The 25,217-nt window shown below is 40.3% G+C and overlaps 1 protein-coding gene across 1 annotated transcript; it reads right to left on the reverse strand.

Moving 5' to 3' along the window:
* Positions 1–3,594: 3,594 nt before the first annotated feature.
* Positions 3,595–12,509, reverse strand: LOC112164059 (receptor-like protein 2). The gene is made up of 3 exons (XM_024300303.2): positions 12,257–12,509; positions 6,611–6,732; positions 3,595–5,856 (listed from the first exon to the last, which is right to left on the reverse strand). The coding sequence occupies exons 1-3, from the start codon at positions 12,507–12,509 to the stop codon at positions 3,595–3,597; spliced, it is 2,637 nt and encodes an 878-aa protein (XP_024156071.2).
* Positions 12,510–25,217: the final 12,708 nt, after the last annotated feature.

Here is a 25,217-nt window from a genome sequence, read left to right on the forward strand (position 1 = left end):
TATGCATTCGTTGCAATGACTCATGCTGATACGCTGTGGCGGCGCAATTGGCACATAAACCGCACACTCAAATATGCATAAGTACGAGATTAGACTCAAACCCAGTCACTAGCTGTAACGCAAATAAAAGTTGAGTGGCTGCTATGAGTCGTAGACGAATTAGCATAGCTGCATGCGATATTGCATAACCCAAGCGGAAATATTGGTGAGCGTTACCAATGTCCGGGCTACCATTGTAGTCATTTAAAGGTGTCTTTTCCGTGAGACGAATTGGGTGTGTACATAGGAATATGATACTTGATATCAATACCCAATGATATGCAATAGTCATCAAAAAATTTCGATGTAAACTCTCTAGCCATATGATTTGACTGAACGGGATGATCCGGGTAGTGAGCCCGTAGCCATATGATTTGGGCTAGGAGTTCATCTTAAGCAGCATTATGAGTGGACGATAGTGCGACACGTGACCAGTGTGTCCGCATATCAACCAACAGTATAAAACATCTAAGCAGTCCGCAAGTTGGTTGAGTCGATCCACAGAATCCATTTAGGTTCTCTGAGAACACATGTGTCCTTTGCATAGGATGGTCTCGATCCTTAAAGAGCAGGCTATGGGAAACGAGTGATGGGCCTTAGAAGCAACCAATGAGGATTTTGGTTGAGCCACGAAATCACAATTGACTTGAAAAGTGGAGAGAGGTGGCACATTGCCACTCTTGGCGTCAATGCCAAGCTCTTGCCGTAGGGGGTGACGGCATGACCCTTCTCCTTGAATCAACTTTTGATTCACACTTCTTTTCACTCGAAAGAATGGATGTCCGTGTGAAGTCTTTAATAAATGGATCATCATATCATGACCTGGATGTCCCAATTGGTCATGCCAAAGCCTGTATGTGTCAATGTCCCAAAAATCATCTCTTATGACGTTATTGGACTCAATTACTCGAATAGTGGTTACATATAACTCACTAGAGCGACACATGAGCTTCTCTAATACTCGTAGTCATTAGAGATAATGCAAAGGAACTTATGTCCATTCTCGCTATGTGTTTCCACATGAAAACCATTGGCTCTAATATCTTGAAAGCTCAAAAGGGGGACCTCCATCCCTAGGAGCGTAGAGAGCTTCAGTGACATAAATCAATGTGCCATTTGGCAATGAGCTGGTCCTTGACCATGAATCAATCGTGATGGCCCTACCATCGTAGTCACAGAAGATTGAGTAGGCATCATCCCAAGGAATAATTGCCTATGTCAAGGTATGATGTGCATAGCAGCACTATCCGCGAGGCATTCTAGCTCTCTGGGAAACATACCTAAGTGAATAAAGCTCGAAATTAAAAGAATCGACACTTTATTAATAATAGCCAACGATTACATCAAAGTTTCTTGATCAAATCTAATCCAAATAAAATGAAATGTAGACAAATTGTAGTCACTCAATCCCTTTGGTAATTCCAATCAAATATGACCAGGGAAGTAGAGAGAGATGTCGGTGGAGCGAGGCTCTCTTAAGTACCACTAATCTCAATTACTTTTCTAGACATCATATTTAATTGAGTACGCCTAGTGAGAAAGAGTTAAAACCAAATGTCATTTATTCATTAAGGCACAATTGCCATTACATAATTCTTGGAAAATGAAAGACTATTTAATCAAAATCTGCGGCATCAACATTGTTGTTTTCCTTGCCAGATTTGAAGTCCGTAATGATGAGATTGACATCATTGTCATCTCCATCATCTCCTTCGGCTGCAAGATGAGCCTCATGCTCTCTCATATCTTTTATATACCTTGTATTGTGCAGCTTTGTTTTTCCACTCGCATTCTAGCGCTTAAACCAATGCTCTGAAGATCCACATCTATAGCATTACCTCACCCATTAATTGAGATGCACCTTCTGCATTTAGATATCCTCCATGAATCCCACGTTGGCCAATGTTGCCACATGTCTATGTATCTAGCAGTTTTCCTTCCTTTGTAGGGCGGTTGTATGGACCCATACGTCCATTTTGTTGTCCCTTAACTTTTAGGGTTCCGCTCCTTGCGCCCTTCTTTTGGTGCACTGTTATAATTCGCCTCGTGAACGCTCTTAGTTCCAACGGGCCTTTGAATTATGGTTTTTCACGAGTATGTTGTCAACTTACTCAGTAACTGACATAAGTTGATGAAACCTCGTAATTCATCTAGCATTTCACACAAGCCTATATTGCTTTGCAACCAATAGTGCTGAGACGGGGAAGGTTGAGAGGATTTCTCAATTAATTCATATTCTGTGAGCTCTACTCCACAGAATCTCATTAGTAGTGAGGTGATTCATGACGTTATTCACCCATCGGTGATAACAAATGTCATTTGAATCTTGTTTAGTGAAGTCGGGTTTTTGCACATTTGCATTCAACATTCAAAGATGAAGGAGAATAGATTAGTCTCGGAGTAAAAACTTCCACGACAACTAATATAACGTTTCCGAGCCTTAATGCTACCAAGAAACCGATTTCGAAGAATATTTGGATTAGACCGAAACAATGATGTTGATATGGTCAAATTCTCATGCTCACGGACGCTCTTAGTCCGTAGCTTACGAACGCTCTTAGTCTGTAATATTTTTATGCTCACGAACACTCTTAGTTCGTGATTTACGAACGCTCTTAGTTCGTAAAGCGTGAATCCCCATAATTCCGCTTATTTAAATACTCAAAACCACACATGTTCATATATTCATATATTTCAAAATTCTGCAGAAAATAAAAGGAATTTAAAATACATGAAAGCAGCAACTTTAATTACAAAAACTTACGTGATGGTTCTGGGCTTGAGAACACGCGCGTGTTGGAGCAGGCGGTTGGGGCAGCAGCAGCAACAAGTGGTAACAAACGGCGGCAGCAGCAAGCAGCAGGTTCAGCAGCAGTTTTGGACAGCAGCAAGCAGCAGGTTCGCTTCTGAACAGCTCCCACTTCGAATGGTGTACAGGTCTCAAAATGACTCCAATTGAGCTGAAATTTGGAGGTCAGATAGAAGAGGCAAAGACGAACAACTTTTATGAAGGAAATATTTTGATCTGAGGTCTTGATCAAGAGGTTTCGGAGCCTGCAAGTAGACGGACGTGCATAGGAAAGGAGAAGGATGCAGTCGGTGTGTGTTGGTGCTGCAGGGGCAGCAGGGATGCGTGTGCAAGGGCACGTAGGTGCTGCAGGGGCAGGTGCGCAAGTGAGGCTAGCTTGTGCTAGGGTTTGCTGTAGGAGGCTGCGGCAGTTTTAAGGTTTTGGTTTTTTCTTTCTTTCTTTTCGGCTAGGGTTCGGGCTCGTGCTGATAACGTGTTGTAGGAGAATGGAATTGTGTATGTATTATTGATAATTGGAGCCCTTTAAATAGGGAGTTACAAGGTACCCAAAAAGGTAATAGAATCCGATTACAATTGAATACCTAGAACACATTCCTATTACAATTCTAAACCCTAGTTTGTAGAGGCACACATTATGTCGACATCCTTCAACAAAAACTTCATGCTTGTCAATGAAAATTTGTGGGAATGTTTTATTATGATTATTACAATAAGAGTAGTAGAGTACTATGTCTACTATCTAACTTCTAACCAAACCTTCTCTTCATGCTTGCCATACGCTTTGCTATCATCACATGGAACCTGTCTTGTACATTGTCTAGGAAATGGTAATATACATACCTCCACTTTCTCATAAGCACTAGAGGACCACAGACCCCCCAAAATCCTGTAATGAACCCAAGTGCAACAGAAATATAAAACCATGGAATTTGATGCTTCTTGGTGTCTACATCTTGGGTGCTAATATCAGGTGTATCAACACCCGTTGTTGTCTCACACTTATTAGGAAGTGGGGCACCACAAAGTTTCAGATTCCCCTCAAATGCAGAAGCATTGAAACTCTGGAGTTGAGTGCTTGATGGTATTGGTCCTCCAAGATTATTGTACGAGACATTGAATCTTGATAAGAAATTAAGACCTGTGAATGATGCTGGGATTTTTCCAGACAAATCGTTCATGGAGAGATCCAGTACCTCAATATACTTTAGGTTAGAAATCTGGTCTGGAATGTTGCCGGAGAAGTTGTTAGCACTAAGATCCAGCTGGTGGAGAAGCTGCAATTGGCCAATCTCAATAGGTATATTCCCACTAAGGCAATTGTGACCTAGGTGTATAAATGGGGTATAAAATATATAATTGTACTGTAAAAGTTTTGCATGAGCACCAGGACTGTAGTAAATAGGCAGTTCAAGATAAATACGACCTACTTGAGCTGCAGTTTGTCCAGATACTACCATAGGTAGTGTGCACAATTCCTTTGGAAATTCTCCAGAAAGTTGGTTGAATTCCATCATTAAAGTTTGCAGCCTTGGAAGAGTCCCCAGCCAACTTGGAATTGAGCCAGTGATTCTGTTGTTATTCAGATCCAAGACCAGTAACTTTTTCAGCTTCGATAGCCATGAAGGAATTATACCACTAAGGTTACATGAATTCAAATCTAAAATTAGAAGATTTTGAAATCCATTAAAATCCGCCATTTCAACACTGTTCGGCATTTCCTCACCTAAAAAACTGGATGCTAATGATAGGACTGCAAGGCGTTTGCAACCCATCAGTATCCTCATTGACTCTTTGATATTTGTCAAACGCTTGTTCATACCAAGTGAGAGGAAGGATAGGGATTTCAATGAACGAATTTCTGGCTCTATTTTAATCTCTATATTATTGTAGGCCACTCGAATTGCTTTCAAGAACTTGCACGAGTAGAGGCTTCTCGGCAAGATACCAAAGAAGTTATTTTGTCGCAAGTCGAGTTTACTGAGTTGGCTAAGTTTGGAAAAATTGAGCATGGAGATATCACCTCCCAAGTTGTTGGCTCCCATACGTAGTTCAACAAGGTTTGTGCAATTCATCAGAGAGAAGGGGAATGAACCTTCCAGATGGTTGAAATCAAGGAGAATGTGTTTCAACTTGGAGAGCTTCCCAAGATGGAGAGGGAGCACACCACTCAATTGGTTATAGGAGAGGTCAAGGGTTGTGAGGTTGTTGAGGTTGGAAATTCTATCACTCACTGCTCCATACAATGAATTCCGAAGTAGTGAAATCTCTTCAAGTGTGGTAGAATTAAAGATATCTTCTGGAAGCGATCCTGACAGGTAATTGTAACCAGCACGGAAGACCTGCAGTTTGGAACACTTCCCCAATCCAGAAGAGATACTACCATTGAACTTATTGAAGGAAAAATCAAGGTGTCGTAACGAGGAAGAAGAAGGATGACAAATGGAGGATGGGATAGGACCGGAAAAGGTGTTGTTACTGACATTGAAACTAGTCAAATTCCAAGCTTCTTGGAAAAAAGAAGATGAAACTGCACCATGTAACCTATTGTTGGAAAGATCCACCATTTGAATATGACTGAATGGTTGAGAAGATGGTAACACTCCAAAGAGAAGGTTATTGCTCAAATCTAGGATTTCGAGATCATTCATGGACAAGAAGAATTCAGTTTGATCTAGAGAACCATAAAGTGAATTGTGGGAGAGATTCAAGTGGGTGAGATGTGTGAGATTTCCGAGTGATGATGATAGAAAAATACCTTCTTTGAGTTTAAGTCCTTTGGAAGGTAACTGCAAATGGGTGATCCAACCACCCTGATTACATGTGATGCCCTCCCAATTGCAACAATCAGCGGAAGTCCAATTCAACTGAGGAGAAGACAAAGTGAGAGCGAAGGACAGCAGAGAGCTGCGTTCGCTTTGGTTGCAAGCATGAATGTTTTCAAATGTGATATTGGAAGAGAATATCAAGAGCAAGAAGAAAAGGAATGCATTAGCCATTTGGTGATGAAGCTGCAGTAGCAAGTCTGTTCGTTGTTTAGAATTTAGATAAGATTTGACTCATGTATTTATATTGAAATAAAATGAGGTTGATCAGCATTGCCACTTTAATTGATGACCACATGCATAGGTTCCCAGAAGGATCAGCAAGTCCATAACGCAGTCCGAACGGCTAAGAAAGATAGAGGCATCATTTTCATATTGACAAATTATGGAAGATATTTTGGCCCATATTTTGTCATGGAATTGGAATCTATAGCCAAGTTTTGTGGCTGAGACCTTTCTTTTCCTGATTTTGTAAAATTGCATATGTCAGCTTGTCTTCCTTTGCTCATAATAATTATCTACTGGTCACTGTTAACTTAGAGAGTACATAGCCTTAAAATTGAAAAAAAAATAATAGAAAATAAAGAAAAGAATTTTTTTTTTTTTTAAGAAAAAAAACGAATTGTGCCTTTATCAGTTGAACCCATAGTATGTTCACTTTGATCAGTTGGTGTACTACAACAAGTGAACAAGAACATTAAAGGAAAGCTGAGTTTCGACTCTGTTTCCGATGTGTCTGGGATTCAAGCCAAGAAGCTAAATCTTTGGGTTTCCGTGACGGGGAAGCGTATGGAACAAGGTCTGATTCATTGAGTTTTACGTTGGGGCTCTTTCCAAGAAATTGCCTGCTACTGTTGAGTCAATGTAAAGGAAGGGTTGACAAAATAAGCGGAAAGATGACTAGCTAATGTTGAAGATTTGGTATTTGGAGTCGACTTGCCCAGAGTAATCCGGTCTTCAATCTAACAGCCTCTGCTTGAAGGACTGGAGCAAAGCCAATAGGAATCGAACCTTCGCAAATGGCAATTCCATTTTGATCTCTAATGACGAAGCTAGCGAAAGCTGTACCGTCACGTTTAACTAATCCATCAAAATTAAATTTGTACTAATTGGGTAAAGGAGGTCACCATCCAATCATAGTTCTTCGTTTTCTCCTGAAAGCCCGTAGTGAGATTTTATTAGCTGCCCAAAAGTCAGTAAGAAAAGTTTTAATACGAGTCATTGCATCATGAATTGTAGGAATTTTTTGTTGGAAAACAAGCTTCTTTCGTTGATGCCATAGTTTCCAGCAAACAGTGATTACTTTTTCAATGAGTCAATGATGAGAAGAATTCCAGTTAGAAAGAAGCCAAGGAATGATAGCATCTGAGATGGAAGGAATGTTAGGAATAAAACAGGATAATGATTTTCAAAGTTCAGATGAATAGGGACAATGGAGAAAAACATTATCAATGGATTCCGAATGTAGAGTACGAAAGGGGCAAATATCGGGAATATTAGTGTAACGTGCAAGTGGATTCGTAGTGGATAGTTTGTCCTCAAAAAGAAGCCAAGCGAAAATTTTAATTTTGGGAGGCAATTTTAATCTTGGCACTTGACCTGTGTCTTGCCATGGTTGCTCTAATCATTTTTCTATGATCTAATTGTTCAGGTCAATGCTCGTATGTGTGGGTTCAAGTCAGGAGGAACGTTATCAGCTCCATTTCCAAAAGACACAAAAAAGTTATAAAAACCAATAAACATATATACTTTGGTCTCAATCTCCTCAGGTAAAGGTTATTTTGACCAAAATATATGTATCCATAACTATTGAAAAAAAAAGTAAATAATTAGATAAATAAAGAACTAAAATGTGAGGCCTTTGAAATAAAATTGCTTAAAAATAAAATAAAATAAAATAAAAGAAGAAGAAAGAACAATAGCAGAGAATGCAACAACCAGCTAAAGTAATTCCATAAAATGTCACAAAAGATAACTCAATCTTTCAATTATCTTCAATTACATTGATGAATTTTGAAAACCATGCCCTATTGCAAAAAAGTTTAATCAACAACAGTCAACCATACCAATTTCTTTCTCGGCTCTCTTTTTCTTTTTTCTATGGCATGAGTCATCTACACCAATGTTAGGGTTAACCTCAACTATCTTCCCACTTCAAAAGTTGGCAAAAGCCCACATTGTGTGGCTTAATGTCATATCAAACTTGTTCTATTCTGTCACCTTCAAGTTTATTGATGAAATTTTGAAAACCATGTGCTACTACAACAAAGTTTAAGAGACTCCTCAATCCTAAATCCAACAACATTCAACCACACCAATTTCTTTCTCTGCTCTCTTTTCCTTTTTTCCATGGCATAAATCAGCTACACCAACATTAGGGTCAACCTCAACTATCTACCCAATTCAACAGTTGGCAAAAACCCATATTTTGTAGCTTAATGTCATATCAAACTTGTTCTTTTCTAGTTAGCCTGCATATCCATCCTCAAATATTGAACACATGAAAAAAATCAAGATTGAGTTTACATAACTGGTGAAAACTAAAATCTATTACTCAACTTAAAACTGCACTCAACATAAGAACAACTTAAATACAGTCATACTCTATAAATAGAAGACATTAATCGACTAAGGCTGCTAATCCTCCTCTTCCTGCCAAAAGAGGAAGAAGAAAAAAACAATTCTGATGCCAAAAAGGAAGCATTACCGCCTATCACAAATACTTTCGTTAGACTACTACATGCAATTTATACATATCAATATTTAAAACTTAGAAGGGAAACAAAAATGGATTCAAAATCCCAAATATTTCTTTGCATCATTCAGTGCATATATATAGTTCTATCAAATGCATGCTATCTAATTCTATAGTCATACTGATAGTAAGATATATTATCAGTAGTTTTCCATAAGTTCATGGTAAAATTGCTTCGAGCTTATGAAGATGGATTTTGTAATAACCTCATTTTTCTAATTTGGCACTATGGTAGTGGAGATTTCTTTTAATAAAAATGACTCGGCATGTCCGTGTTTTGAGCAACAAAGGGAAAGCAGTGCTTCTGCTTTGCTTCTTTTATATTGTATGCGAATTAGTGGATGGTGGTAGGCAAGCACAGAAAAGTCTCTCTCTCTCTCTCTCGTCCGAAACCATCCAAGAAACAGAGCAATTATTCTCCAAGCTTGTTCTCGCTCCACATGCCATCGATCGACCCCAGACCAAGTTCCACGCCTTCATCTCTTCCTTGCGCAGCTGCCAGTGGCAGCCTCTAGTCGTCGTGTGAGCCGTACACGGAGGTGGAGCACGAGACCGGTTTAAATCCGATTTGGTTCCAAGCTCTATATCTCACGCTATAGGCCACCAATTCTCTTGATCTTTGGCTCATTAGACTCGCCTCAACTTTCTGAACAAGCACCAAGAAGTACCGGACCTGGGTAGATCGATTTCACGTTCGTCGGAGCTCAACCCATTTAGATAGAAAAACAACCTTTCGATCCAGATATCTTGAGTTACAGAACACCAATCCTTGTCATTCTTGGCCTGATGAACTCACCTTAAGTTTCTGAACAAGTCTCCAGAAGGGATCAAGGCGAGTGGTGGAAGTTTTTACATCGAACTGGAGCTCGCCAGTTTCTAGAAAAATTCTGGCCACCGTGATTGATTTCGGTAATTTTCGACCTCTTCTTGATGTTTTATGATAGCGTGCCTTTATAGTTTTTGGTTAAGCTTGATGAGATGAAGAAGAGCAGCCCAGCCCCGACACCATTGGTGGTGGTCGGCTGCGGCTCTGTCACTAACTCCGGCGGCCTTTTCGGGCCATCTCCAGGGACCTTAAGGGCAGTTTCTGCCCATTTTTATGTTCTACATGTTAAGACGATCATTTTGATATATTATACGCAACTTTTGGATATCGTATGATTAAGTTATGAATTTTTACATTTCGATCAATTTCGAATCATTCGATTTATGATCTGTGAAGATCTAACCGTCCGATGGACTTGTAGTTGTGATATGTTGAGCGTACGCCTGCCCCAGTGACTTTGTGTGGTCATAGGCGAAGATCCGCCCGTTGGATCTTCGTATAATTGTGAAATAGTGATTTGAAGGGCGATTCGTGAGAATCCGACCGTCGGATTTTGGTATAAATTTGTGAAGATGTTAGTAAGGACGATTCAGAAAGATCCGACCGTTGGATCTTCGTGAGGATTTTTGGAGGATGATCCTAAAGGCGATCCGTGAGGATCTGACCGTTGGATCATCATTTAATTTCGATCCGACCATTGGATTGTCGTTTGAGTATGTTTCTGAGTTGTTGGCTAAGTTAAGATCATATTGGATTAGGTGATCGACGGATTGATTTGGCGGACGATTCGTGAAATCGTTGTTTGAGCTGTTAAGAAGACGCAGCGGGAATTTAGAGGTGAGTAAACCTCACATGGTTCATATTACGAACCAAAATTACTTTACTTACATCGTAATGGATTGAAAATGTTTTACGGAAATGAATATTTGTTTTAAAATACAGGGGCTTGATCTTCTACGGTCCATAGGTAAGTAAAATGTATTTAAACTATAAAAGTGAATTCTTCAGTTTTCACTATGTGTGGTTTATAGTTGTTATTGGTGATCATTCCTGAGTGAATGATTACATATATATATTGGTTGACATGTGATTGATGTGATGAAATGATTGGGAATGGATTGGTTATTATTCAAGCTATTATTCTCGCATTTAATTGTTGAATAATGAAATGTTGATCATGTGGTGTGAAAGCTATTCTATATGTCCGATTTTGGATTTAGGGTCGACGTAGTGACCGGTATGAGGGAATCGGATACTCTAATCCTAGGTGAATGACGGGCTACGATTGGTTGAGTATAATAGATGCCACGACCCTTACCGGGTGACGGGCTAAGTTGAGTATGCGTATCGGATGTTCTAAACTATGATGATGGACTACGATATTGACAATCATGTCGGATGCCATAACCTAGGCCAGGTGATGGGCTACGATACAGTTAGAGCTCTAGTCTGTCAGTCAACGTATTTGTATAAATACGCTTTCGGGGTTTTGGGAAGAAAGATGTGAGTTTTTATCCTGTATTAATTCTTGGTGATTTGGAGTTGATGATTTTGGTGATCGATTGTTGGTTGTTTACTTGAGTTAAAAGAATTGTGATTTAATAAATCAACCTTTCATTCTTGTTTACTCATACAGGCTTTCAGAAAGCTTACCGGGTTTTGTATTGTTGCAATCCCGGTACACTATTCAAATGGTGTAGCGGATAATCCTGCAGGTCAGGATAATCAGGGAGGAGACCGAGCTGGTTAAGGGTTGCAGCATTTACTTTATTTCCTTCTATTGTGAGGTTTGTTATGCTCAATTAGAGCTTTACAATTTTAAATTGTAAGAATGAGTTGTAATAATTAACTCGAGGTTTTCGAGTTTTGGAATTTGAGTGGCGTGTGGTGTAGCTGTTTATGAAAAAAATTCAGAATGTTATTTGACATAGTTGTTTAATTCATGTTTTGGATTTGAATTTGTTATTCAAAATTAGGGGCGTGACAGATTTCATGATGGCTTTGACTTATTTTGACTTCATGTAGATTAATTTAAGCTTGATTTCTGTAGATACCTCTACTAGCATGACTAGTTTGCTATCTCATCAAGCATAAGTAACACCCTCTTTGGGACACCCACAAGCCATGGTGAGGCCCAACCGCTACTTGCATCTTGTAGCCCTATGTTCAAGCTACGCTACGGTATCCGGAAGTCGCAAATCCGTCGCCGGGAAGCCTCCTTCCCGGCCTTGCCAAGTTGCCTCCACAATATGCTTCTCTAGACTAGAATAGTAACTTTGAGTCCCACATCTAAGAAAATGTAAATGAGGGAGCCTCCTTCCCCTATAAAAGGAGACTCCTTCCCACTTACTCAGGGGACCATTAGATATCTTGTAATCTTGTTAGGCCGCAAGGCTCAACACACTAGTGTAGTATTCAAATGGACGTAGTTTCCCGCTAAGGCGGTAGATGAACCACTATACATCTCGTGTCACTCTCTCTCTCTCTCTCTAAATCTAACTAGAGACCCATCGAATCTCTAACGTTAACATTGACGTCGTCTGTGGGAAGCCAACACATTGGCTTCGTCACCTACCATGAGCTAAGTCTGCTTAGCAGAACTCAAAGAAATTCTTCCCTCCTTCTTTGAGCAAGTTCAAACTCATTGGTTCCCAGTGAGTTCATGTTTGAATATGTGCTTCTTGGCGGCAACTTTTGCCAAGGCATGATCAAACATCACTCCAGCAGTACAACTAGAGCAGAAATGTGCAGAAATTTGCACCTTGAGGGCTGGTCAAACACCTGTCAACGCTGATCAGCACGTGGTCAACGCCCAAGGAGTGGTCAAAACTTGCAGAAACTGATCAAAACACCAACATATGGGTTGGTCAATGCTTGGTCAACGCTGGCAAAATTTGGCAGCACGTGGTCAACGCTGGGAAGAAGAAAGTCAACGCTGGCACTACCCAAAAAAAAATTAAATAAATAAAAATATCTGGGCGCCAAATTTCTCTGGGCACCCAGACATCTTTTCTGGACACCCCTCTTTTTCTTCTCCGCTGCGTTTTCTCCGGCCTTCACTGCAACTTCTCCGGTCAACTCCGCTGCACATCCCTCCGCCCAGTGCTGCATTGCCCGGCCACCCAACGGCTCCGCCCAGCTCTCCGGACTCCTCCGCTGCAATTTGCCGCACCGCTGCATTCCTCCGACTGCAGCTTTCAACCAGCTCGCTGCCACCCACGCAGACTGCCAGCACCGCTCCGCTAGCCAGTTCCACATAGCTCCGCTCCGCTGAACTTAGAGCTCCGCTCCACCGAGATTGCCAAAACGTTCCTCTGCGCTCGAGGCACCGCTCCGCTGCACGCTCCCCCGACCACAACCAGCGGCTAAATCACCGCTAAACACCACCGGCAACTTTACAGGTCTGACGACCATTCTCCGCCAGCCTAGCTCCGGCTATGACCTCCGCCAGCAAGCCCTTCTGCCAACAACCATCAGTGGTACCACGAGCAAGCTCCGCTCCGCCGAACAACCCGCTAGCCATCTCTGCCGAGCACCAGTCTCCTCTCCGCCGAAGTTCACCGCCCAACTCCCCTAAGTTCACCGCTAGAGGCCACCACCGCCCAACTTCACCGCTGACCAGCCTCCACTTGATCTGGGCACCCACGGAGATCATCTGTTCACCATGGCCACCACCCTCGGTCATCCATCTGCTCGATCATTCTAATGATCTGATGACCTGATCACAACCAGTCATCATCAAGTGAAATCTCCCAAACCATTCTCACTAATCCTTGTCGAAGCACTCTGCTCAAATAATAGACCCAGACACCTACCTGCAACTATGAATTAAGTTGGTGGGTTTCTACGGTGACGGAGCGGCCAACAAAGCTGAGTTTCTCTTCCTTCTTTCTTTATCTATTTCTTGAGCTTTATATGGATACCACGTACCCATGGCTTTGCACAAGTCAACAATAATAATCTGTCCATGACAGCTTATTGTACTTTGTTCATGTATGTACACACAACACATAGCCACATAATGCCTTTGTATATGCTCATCACTCAAAGTCATAGTTACTTGCGGTCATACCATCATAAACTGTATGATTAGATGACTTTGGACACGTGCTCATGCACACTTGCAGCTCGTCCCATGTATAGTCCACCTATGCATAAGCATGGTATATATGCATCAACATGCATATGATACAAGATATTTAGTTGTCTTCCATAAAGTGTTTATAATATATGTACATACATACATGTACAAATAAAGTCCCCTAACTACCACGTCAAGCTCATTTGCTGCTTGATGCATGCTAGCTTTGTTATGCATGTTTATATCTCACTTTTGGTACGTGTTCACCGGTAGCATGCGCCATCCCTACTGGCCTTTTTTAACACATATGCCTCATGACATAGAAAGCAACGACCTAAGGCATCCTTTCTTTGCTTCTTGCATATCCTCATACGCATATCTGTCTTTAACTTATGTACATGGTGACATCAAAATTGCTATGCATATCTAGCTTTTGTTGTTTGAAGGATACTCATGCTTCTCACCATATATATATATCAATGCAACATGATTATCTCACTTGTGCCATATACATTTACACACAAATGATGTTGTCATTGCAATGTTCCAATTATCATTGCACATAATGTGTTCGGTTAAACATACATCTGACACTCAAAGTGGATATATATATATATATATATATATATGCAAATTATTTGTCATCAACCACTACATTGATTATACACTTTGACTATTCTTATCAAAGTAAATGTGCAAGACATTAGTGTTGATTTTACATACCCATCTACTCATCACTGTTTTCTTTGCAAGAAGACATAATCACTGATCACATCTCCAAGTAGCAAAATCATCATCCTTCTACTAAGGAACTTCGCCGGAACAATGGAGCGTCATGCTTGGACAACTCCAACATGATTTGGGCACTTATATTAATTCCAACTCCAACTCGCTCCAAATAGGCATAAGATAAGTAACTATATCTTATTATCTTTTACACTCTTTCAATGTAAGCTAGTGCCATGCCAATGCCATGCTTTTATAACTTTTGCGCATGCCTACAACATTTTGTAGATTTGGCAAAGCCTTCTAGGCCTTACATGCTAGATATGTCATGCCTCACATATCGATCTCAATTATCTCTAAGCATGTTTACAACAATACAAAATGCTAGTAGCAACTTCATGCTATACACGTATGCCATGCTCTTATTTTAATTGCAACGCAATTAAATAAATATGGGTCACTCAAACAAAACTTTATTACTTGCTCTATTTGTTTGTTTGTCATGTTTCATACAGGTACAAACTTTACGAGTCTATGGTCACCGCCAAGCGGTAAGGCAGCGACTCATAATGACAATGACCGCTACGCGGCATTGCAGTCAAGTTTCTCCTCCGAGAAATAGTAAAGGGACTAGTTAACGCAGCCCACGGCAGCCATTGATCCGGTAGTTAACCCCGACGCTTGGGTACCAAAGATTGGGCTCGCTACCCAACACCCTCTGCTCCGTGAAGCTCCCCCTCAACAAACAATATACCGACCATCCGGAGGTCCGTCGTGGCTGGGGAGTGGGGGACTCCCTGGCGGGCCTAGCAGGGGCCCACCCGAAAGGGCAAAAGCGTTCGCTCCAACCAATTCTAGATGGACGACGCACTTGCACTAATTATGCTTCATATACGGCACAAAGCTACGCTTTGGTATCAACCCGCAAGAACACCCTCCTTGACTGGGGACTTCGGGGACTTGTACATACAGCCCAGTATAATTAGCAACGGTCACGCTCATGCCTTAGGGCATCACCTTCGAGCTACCCGTTAAAGTCTTAGTGGCATCGTCGAGCTCTCACGCTCTCGCCACAGCGGTACCGCCGAGCTGTCCTGCTCTCGGCTCAGCGGCATCCACGAGCTTTCGCGCTCGTGCCTTAGCGACACCGCCAGGCTTTCTCGCTCTTGCCTCAGCGGCACTGCCGACTTTGGCCCTCGTGCATTCACGGCACCCACGAGCTTTCCGCTCACGAGCTTACCGCTCACGCCTTCGCGGCACCCACGAGCTTACCGTTCACGCCTTCGCGGCACCCACGAGCTTCCGCTCACCAGCTTTCCGATCACGAGCCTACCGCTCACGCCTTCGCGGCACCCCCGAGCTTCCGCTCACGAGCTTACCACTCACAAGCTTTCCGCTCACGCCTTCGCGGCACCCTTGAGCTTCCACTCACGAGCGTTTTGCTCACAAGCTTACCGCTCACGCCTTCGCGGCACCCTTGAGCTTCCCCTCACGAGCTTACCGCTCACGCCTTCACAGCACCCACGAGCTTACCGCTCAAGCCTTCGCGGTACCCACGAGCTTCTGCTCATGCCTTCGCGGCAACCCACGAGCTTCCGCTCATGCCTTCCCGGCAACCCCCGAGCTTCCGCTCATGCCTTCCCGGCACCCCCGAGCTTCCGCTCATGCCTTCCCGGCACCCCCGAGCTTCCCGCTCATGCCTTCTCGGCACCCCCGAGCTTCCGCTCATGCCTTCCCGGCACCCCTGAGCATACTGCTCATGCCTTCCCGGCAACCCCCGAGCTTCCCGCTCATGCCTTCCCGGCAACCCACGAGCTTCCGCTCATGCCTTCCCGGCAACCCACGAGCTTCCGCTCATGCCTTCCAGGCACCCCCGAGCTTACCGCTCATGCCTTCCCGGCAACCCTCGAGCTTTGGCTCACGAGCTCCCGCTCATGCCTTCCTGGCATCCCCGGCAATCCTCGAGCTTTACACTCATGTCTACTCGACACACTACACGTTAATGGAACATTGAATCCTTCTACCATTTGTCGCTTGCGACAAATTGAATTCTTTTCGCATTCCATTAATAAGAGACAACCAAACAAACACAAGCGTTCACGTATTCATCATTCACGAATTACAAACGCTTACCTTCGCAGCGCTCATACAACTTACATTTATCATATGCAATCCATATGCTCACACGACCATACGCACTCTCGAATTTGTACATCATAAGTGATCGTACTCGGCGCTATTCGCTTGTATACATCAACATGTATCACGCACCCCGTACATTCATATATGCCAACGCATATAGGTGCAACTCACATTTGTTGCCCAATGCAACGAGCATCCTACATATGCCTGTTTTTTGTCTTTGTTTTGCAGGTTAACGAGTCCCTTCTTGCTTACGGAGTTCGGGGGCTTGTAGGGGCTCCGTGCCGCCCAGTTACTATGCTTGATGACTTCATGATTATAACTCCCCAACCAAGAAGCTCTTCTTACTTGGGGACTTCGGGGACTTGTAGATACCTCTACTAGCATGACTAGTTTGCTATCTCATCAAGCATAAGTAACACCCTCTTTGGGACACCCATAAGACATGGTGAGGCCCAACCGCAACTTGCATCTTGTAGCCCTATGTTCAAGCTACGCTACGGTATCCGAAAGTCGCAAATCCGTCGCCGGGAAGCCACCTTCCCGGGCTTGCCAAGTTGCCTCCACAATATGCTTCTCTAGACTAGAATAGTAACTTTGAGTCCCACATCTAAGAAAATGTAAATGAGGGAGCCTCCTTCCCCTATAAAAGGAGACTCCTTCCCACTTACTCAGGGGACCATTAGATATCTTGTAATCTTGTTAGGCCGCAAGGCTCAACACACTAGTGTAGTATTCAAGTGGACGTAGTTTCCCGCTAAAGCGGGAGACGAACCACTATACATCTCGTGTCACTCTCTCTCTCTCTCTCTCTCTCTCTCTCTAAAGCTAACTAGAGACCCATCGGATCTCTAACGTTAACAATTTCATATTGAAGCAATATGTTATATATGTTTGAGGCATTCTGCACTAGTGCAATGTTGATGTATCAAAAACAGTGAGCTATATATTTTTGTTTAAGACCTTATTGATAAAAATAGAGCTTTTATTTTGTCAGGTTCGACCCATTCAAGATGACAATAATCTCTTAATTACAATCCCTCACTTTAAGGGAAAAACCCTTTGATTCCAAATAAAACAAATACAAAGTCAACATATGGAGATGTGTGTGTTTGTGAAAAATTGCGGCTGCAACTGGGTTGTTTTACAGGCTGCCTACGTACCCCGGGAGGGATCAATCCACTTGTAGTTCATAATTTGGGTATTTGAAGTTTTGTACCAAAACTATATTTTTAGGCTTTGAAATATTTTTTAACGAAACCCAAAGCCTAGGCATTTTGCAATAGACACCCATAGCATCATGCTTCGCCGAATTCTTCCAACAGGCCCAAATTTTGAAATGGGCTTCTTTTGTATCCTCGCGAATCATGTTTCTTGATTCATGAAGCTTTCTTGGCCCTAAATTTAATATGGAGACCCTCGATGCACCAAGTGAACTCCAAGTCTTGATTTTAGAATCCGGAGACATGCATAAACTTTTATTTTGGGCATCAGGACATACACCCCTCAAAGACTTCTCAGCGGCCCAAATTTGATAAGGACACCCAGCGGCAATTTTTTATATATTTTTTCAATTCTCCTTTTCTTTCTTTTGCCGTGCTTCGTCTTATCCCCAAACCTTGGGTTTGTACCATTACCAGGTCAAATTAGAGATGGACTCGAAGTCCTAAATCAACTCGGAGAGGGAAACACATGCATCGATCTTCAACGAAAAGTCTCTCAATACTCGAAGCTTGAAACTTGGCGAGTTGCTTTTCTCTGTGAAGAATCAGGTAAACCTCTCTCCCTGCATTCGCTTTTAGCTCTATAATTCAGAAGGCTAGACACTGACATCCATTCTTCTTCCATAGTATTTTACAGCAATTTTGGAAAGATTGGAGCTCTGTGCATCGGGGAGCCATCCAATTCGAAGATTGATACAATGTGGGTGAGGCCAAACCCAATTGACTTGAATTGATAAGCACTGACCTTCTTTGTTTTTCTCACAATCCTAGTACAAGAGTTGGATATGCTAATTAAACCTTTGTCTTTCATAGTTTGATTAGGCTATGCTTTGGCCTGCGACACCATCAGAACGACCATAAGTTTTTCCTTTTATATTGTGTGCTTTGTCAACCTCTGCAATTGTCTTGTTCTCATTGATTTCATTTAATTGAAACCTTCATGTTCAAAACTGGAGCCACCGCCTAGCTCTCATTGACTCATCAAACTTGATTATAAAACCACTGCCAAACCTTTTTTTTTTTTCTATGGCAGCACCTCATCAAGCTTGTAACTCGTGCAATTGTTAGTTAAGCCATTTTGTTTTGTGCTTAGCTTAATTAAACTTTCCCACATGGCCTGCAACATTACCAAAAGTTTCATTTTTTTTTATATTGCTTTGTGCATTTATGAATTTCTGGAATTGCTTTGTTGACATTGACCAATACTTCATCTTTAAACAAGGGATGCCGCCGCCAAAGACTTTTCCTCTTTAGCTAGTTTTTTATTTATTTTTATGTTGGCACCGCTTCGATTTCTTGCAGCAATATTGGCTCAAAACTTGCTGCAGCCTTTGAATAGTTGAATTTGATTTTTATCGAAGGAAAAATGGTCTTGATGTTACCGCATTCTATCAACCAAGTGTACCATTTCACCATAATCAAGCTTTGAAATTTGTTTTGCTATTCCACCGCATGGCTTCTACTTTGTTTCTTCTGTTTACACTTGTTTGCACCTCGACACATCGTACCCTAGAACGCATGCTTGTCATTTTGCTTTTGTCAATCTCGTTGTACTTGTGCAATTTGATGGAACTCTCTTCTGCAAATGCCACTAGAATATCATTCTTGCTCTCTTTTTCTTTGCTTTTTTGCTTCGTACTTTGGTAACTCCTGCAATTGCCATTTGATCTCATTTGTGTAATATAGAGCCACCACCAAACAATCAAATAGAAAACTTTTGGTTCATTGTGACATGAAGACTTTGCCTTCCTTTTGTATTACCAACTGCTGCATTTTCAAGGCTTTCGTTAATTTGACAAAACCTTGTTATTATTTTTTTTTATGCAGGTACAAATCAAGTACAGGAGCTGTGGTGTCACAAATTCCGGAGTTCCAGAATTTTGATTCAAAGGTGAGTCTTCTATCCTTTTCTTTTAGTTTCTTTGCACCAAAAATATTTTTCTTTGTGCTTTGTCAACTCATCTTGCTGCAACTTTAAAGATTTTAAGTTTGATAACCCCTTTTGTGCAGTTATAAGGCAAGGACAGCAGCTACAGTCAAGATTCCAGAGTTTCGGTGAGTCTCTGTCTATTTAGACTTTGTTTATTTATTTTTTTCTGTCATTTGAGTTGGTGCTTTTGGGAAGAAAGCATGGAATTTGGGATAGGCTATATGGTATGATGGTTTGAAAAAGAAATGAGGGAGGAAGGGAGATTGTTCATGTTGGTGTTTCAAAGGCAGGTCCTTTTTAATGAATGTTATGTTTATAGACCATCAAAGACGCTGCCCGGCATGAGTCATCGCGACGCTGCCCTGCATGAGTCATCGGGACACTGCCCGACATGTTCATTGGAGACGCTGCTCCGGCATGTTTTCCTTTTGCATGGCATCGTTGAAAAACCTGTGAACACAAAGAAAGTGAAGATCATGGAAGAGAGGGAGTCTCAACCTTTGTGATGAACGCATGCTGTTGAATTCTTCTTGCTTGCAGCAGGGCCTCGGCTATCTTCTCCTCCTTTTCTGTGTGTCCTCCACGTTAATATTGCTAGCTTTATATAGTGGACTGATGAAGAGATTAACATGAATGTTGTTGACTCCCACATGAAATGAAATAGCTAGAGTCTCATTTCTCAAGAGGTTACAATAAATTTGTGAAATAACACGATAATACTTTCAATTTGCTTATTGTAAGCAAAAGACGTCAGGCATGTGAGATGAATCTCAATATTCTTATTAGTCAATGCAATTAAATTTGACTAGTGTCATTTTAAAAATGGCTTGATAAACATCCACCATATAGTGTACCATAGGCGACACATGCCCAATATCTCAATTTCCTCACATGTATGAATGTTAGGGCAATATTTGCATTGACTCATGATTTTTCTCTTGCCATGATCCGCTTCTGGTGGCATTTCATAGTGTAGCCATGTCAATCAGCTTTCTTACTATACAATGAGACCATGGTAGTGTGAGATTGTACATCTTTGGTAATAATATTATGTGCTCTTCTGGAGCCAGTAATCAGATATTTAAGATCTAAGATGATTATAGCTTCACGATCATACCTTATAAGTGAGGGACTTTAGAATGTCATCTAGTGAGTATGATCGTTGAGGAGCTTCAAGTCCTCATGTAATTAAGGATCAAGAAACTACAGGTTTTGATCTCTTAGAATTACAAAATTCTAGACCACGAATTTGAGTTTAATGGATCACTTTCTCGAAACTAATGACAAGGAAAAAATTGATATTGACATAATTAAATTAATGAAATGGCATACCTATGTTCAAAGGGTATACTCATACTCATTCGTCATAAACCAATGGTTGAGTATATGCTTACGTAAAAATTTGTGTCAATATAATTCCCTCAAAACTTTAGGTTCGACGTTAAAGCTCTTCTATAAATTGTCCATATACTCGAAACTTACGGTCCGAGTCTGCACAATTAGAACTTCAGGTTCTGTTAATGCTTTAGATTTGGGCAGTAGTCCAAGTCTTTGGTTAACGCTGATCCGATGGGCGGACCGCTACTTGTAATGTTCTTAGAGCTTCCACTACCTGTCAAGTGAAATACAAAGCGGCGTCAGAGGGAGACCACGTTGGGCGGTCTTCTCTTCTCCGATGCCTAAGTTAGTCAATGTATTTATATTGACAGAGTAACAATAGATGAGTAGTAAATGCGTAATTAATGAGGAGAGAGAAGAGAACCTTTTATAGGTGGGGAAGAGGCTGACCTCTTCTTTGTTTTCGATGTGGGATTGATATGCTTCAGTTCCCAGCTTCTGGAGCTTCTGATGCTAACTTGACGCGGCGCGTCAGCAGTGATCTGGGGGTGAGCCGGGGCACAGGCAGTAGCCTGTTTGGCTGTGTTTCCGTAGGTCACATAGTTGGCGGTAGCTGGTACCGCTGGCTGTATCATGTGTGTGGCTCATTATAGCTAATTATGCTTGCAAATGCTTATGTAAGTACAGGTTCTAAGGTGGAATTCTTTAAGCAAGCATAAAGAAGAATGTATCAATCGGCATATGAAAATTTACTCAAAATTTGTAGTTCGAGTTGACATAAAGTCAAATAAACTATGAATGAATTATATGCTTATTCGAAGCTTCAGGCTTGAATTTATTTTTTTGTCCTATGAACTGCAAGTTCTAAGATTTCATAATTTGAACTTCGGGTTCAAATAAATTTGATGCTCAAAACTTCATGCTCGAGGTGACTAAAGTGAAGCTTCAAGTTCACTTTTAACTAATTTATACTTTATATTGAAAGCTTCAGGTTTGAGTTTTACTGTTAGAACTTCAGGTTCTACTATGAAATTTTGAATTTCTAGTTCAAAAATATTACATTTGAAATTCATATGTTCGAGATATAGGGCTGCTGGCCCATATGAATAACAAAAAAAATTTAAAAGATAAGTAATGTAATGAAAGTACATAACAAAATAGGAAAATTGTAGGGAAGAAAAAAAATAAATTATGGAATAATTTTTACAGTGGAAACTCCTGGTTCCATAAATGAAGAAAATACACAGAACTTCTGGTCTGGTTAAATTCACAAATATGATAATCTTGTTTCTCTCCTCTAATTGCATAAGAACAAAATATCAAAATAAGGTGAGGAACTTTATGCCCACTTATGATCAGGGATCACAACATGCAGTTTCGATCATTATATAACTCTGAGGAACTTCTGGTCCTTGTTAATTGTATAAGCACTGAGAAACTTCATGTAGTAATTTTGATTATGTAACTCGAGGAACTTCAGGCCCTCCATAATTGAATCAAGAGACTTCAGGTCTCGATCTGGAATTCTTTCAATCGAAAGGCTGAAATATTCACTGATCATATATATGTGTGTGTGTGTGTGTGTGTGTGTGTGTGTGTGTGTGTATTGGTTTGAAATTTGGATACACAAAACCACCAAACTCCCTCTTTCTTTAGCCTTGCCTGAACCAATAAATGCTAAATCTTCTCTGCAGGAAACAATATTGATCAATAAATGTAAACTGCAAATTATGGTCATGCCGATTTTTTTGATGTATAGGAAATAAATACAAATCATAATTATCCAATAAAACTCAATATCCAAAAGAGACCCAGTAGGGAGGAGAAGCCATGGGCAGTGGCGGAACTTGAAACTTCTCTTTGAGGGGGCCAAAAATTTTGATACATTTTTTTTTTTACAATTGAAATTTACTATAAAATTCAAATACAAACAAATATTGAATAACAAGAAAGGAAAACTATTTTTTCTTCATTTTCAAAGCCATATATCAAGCATGCATTAATATTATCCTTTAAATGCACTCATTAATTTATATTTTATAGGATTCTATAAGATGTATAAGGCTATTAATTAAGGTAATTATTATAGTTATCTGTTTACTGCAATAATTAATGTTAAAAATTCAATTTGAGGGGGCCATAATTATAAATTTTAGTCAAATAGCTTTTAATTATGATAAAAATACAAGCCTACCAATAAAATAATTTCATTTTTCAAAATAATTGGGGGGGGCTAGGGCCCACTCCGGCCCCCAAATAGTTCCGCCATTGGCCATGGGTTGCAGAAGCACATACACATGGCAGACGAAATTGAAATATAAAAACGAAGAAAAACCCCAATAACCAATTTGAAACAATGATATCAAAATTGATGATTAAATGTCTGGGCAATTGGAATTAATCCTATATGGTAGTGTAATGCAATAAAATGGCATACAAAATCATGATTATAAGATTTGATTAAGAGCACAGCGGGCTGCGATTCCTATATCTCATAATGGAATCTAGTGAAAGCAAACTCATAACATAAATAAATAAAGAACAGTGCCTGTGCCATTGAGCAATTAACAGACATCGGCTAGATATATCATATATATTTGCCGTGTTTATGAATAACATACTGCTTCAATATGAAATCAAGCTTAAATTAATTAACATAAAGTCAGAACAAGTCAAAGCCATCATGAAATCCATCTTCATAAGCTCGAAGCAGTTTTTCCATGAACTTATGGAAAACTACTAATAATATTACTATTAGTATGATTACAGAATTAGATAGCACGCATTTGATATAACTATATATATGCACTGGATGATGCAAAGAAATATTTGAAATTTTGAATCCATTTCTTTTCTTCTTTTTTTCCTTCTAATTTTTAAATATTGACACGTATATATCGCATGTAGTACTCTAACCAAAGTATTTGTTATAGACAGTAATGCTTCGTTTTTGCCATCAAAACTTTTTTTTTTTTTTGTTCTTCCTCTTTTGCTAGGAAGAGGAAGATTAGCAGCCTTAGTCGATTAATGTCTTCTATTTATGATAGTATGACTATGTATTGAAGTTGCTTTTATGTGCAGCTTTGAGTTGAGTAATAGATTTCAGTTTTCACCAATTATGTAAACTCAGTCTTGATTTTGTTCATGTGTTCAATCTTTGAGGATGGATATGCAGGCTAACCAGAAAAGAACAAGTTTCATATGACATTAAGCTACATGATGTGGGCTTTTGCCAACTTTTGAATCGGGTAGATAGTTGAGGTTGACCGTAACGTTGGTGTAGCTGACTCATGCCATGGAAAAAAGGAAAAGAGAGTAGAGAAAGAAATTTGTGTGGTTGAATGTTGTTGACTTAAGGACTTAGGAGTCTTTTAAACTTTGTTGCAGTAGGACATGGTTTTCAAAATTTCATCAACATACTTGAAGATAATAGAAAAGAACAAGTTTGATATGACACTAAGCTACAAAATGTACGCTTTTGCCAAATTTTGAAGTGGTGGATGGTTGAGGTTGACCGTAACATTGGTGTAGCTGACTCATGCCATGGAAAAAATGAAAAGACCGTAGAGAAAGAAATTGGTGTGGTTGAATATTGTTGACTCAAGGACTGAGGAGTCTGTTAAACTGTGTTGCAGTAGGGCATGGTTTTCAAAATTTCATCAATGTACTTGAAGATAACTGAAAGATTGAGTTATCTTTTGTGACATTTTATGGAATTACTTTAGTTGGTTGTTGCATTCTCTGTTATTCTTCTTCTTCTTCTTCTTCTAAGCCCTTTTTTTTTCAAAGGCCTCACATTTTAGTTCTTTGTTTATCTAATTATTTACTTATTTTTCAGTAGTACTTATGGATACATATATTTTGGTCAAAATAACCTTTACCTGAGGAGATTGAGCTAGACCACAGTATATATGTTTACTGGTTTTTATAATATTTAAGGCAAAAAGGCATAAACTCGTAGCATCGTGCGGGCTTCATGTCTACTACCAAGTAAAAGTCTAGGAAACACAACCATAATCCCTTCCGCACAATACAATTTTCTCCAACAGAACCATAATAGTAAAGACGTCGAATTAGACCAAATGTAAATGGAGATATAAAAATTATTCGATCCAAATTTCTAGGTATCTGTTGATTTCTTGTTGATTTTGAGTTTTGATTGGATTAAATATGATTATTCATTCAGACTATGTCTTACCCCATATGGAAGCAAGATTGACAATGTCAATGTAACCCCGACAGTACAATTTTCTCAAACACAGTCATACTTGACTGTCAAATTAGACCAAATCTGACAATGTCAATGTGACCCCGTAATCCCTTCCAATTTTCTCCAACACAACCATAACAGTCAAGACGTTGAATTAGACCAAATGTGACATGCAATGTAATGTGACCCCATAATCCCTTCCACACAATACAATTTTCTCCAACATAACCATAATTTTCTCCAACACATCCATAAACAGACAAGACGACGAATTAGACCAAATGTGACAATGTCAATATGACCCCATAATCCCTTC

The sequence above is a fragment of the Rosa chinensis genome, chromosome 5 (genome assembly GCF_002994745.2).
Source record: "Rosa chinensis cultivar Old Blush chromosome 5, RchiOBHm-V2, whole genome shotgun sequence".
Taxonomy (NCBI): domain Eukaryota; kingdom Viridiplantae; phylum Streptophyta; class Magnoliopsida; order Rosales; family Rosaceae; genus Rosa; species Rosa chinensis.

Bases quoted from the DNA above. Each gene is read 5' to 3' on its own strand.
- LOC112164059 (XM_024300303.2), bottom strand. From the start codon at position 12,509: ATGTGGAACTGGCTAGCGGAGCGGTGCTGGCAGTCTGCGTGGGTGGCA. The intron at 6,733-12,256 runs GTCTGGGTGCCC...GTGACGGTACAG, and splicing joins GAGGGGTGTCCAGAAAAGAT to CTTTCGCTAGCTTCGTCATT. The intron at 5,857-6,610 runs GCAAGTCGACTC...TTGCTACTGCAG, and splicing joins TGAAGACCGGATTACTCTGG to CTTCATCACCAAATGGCTAA.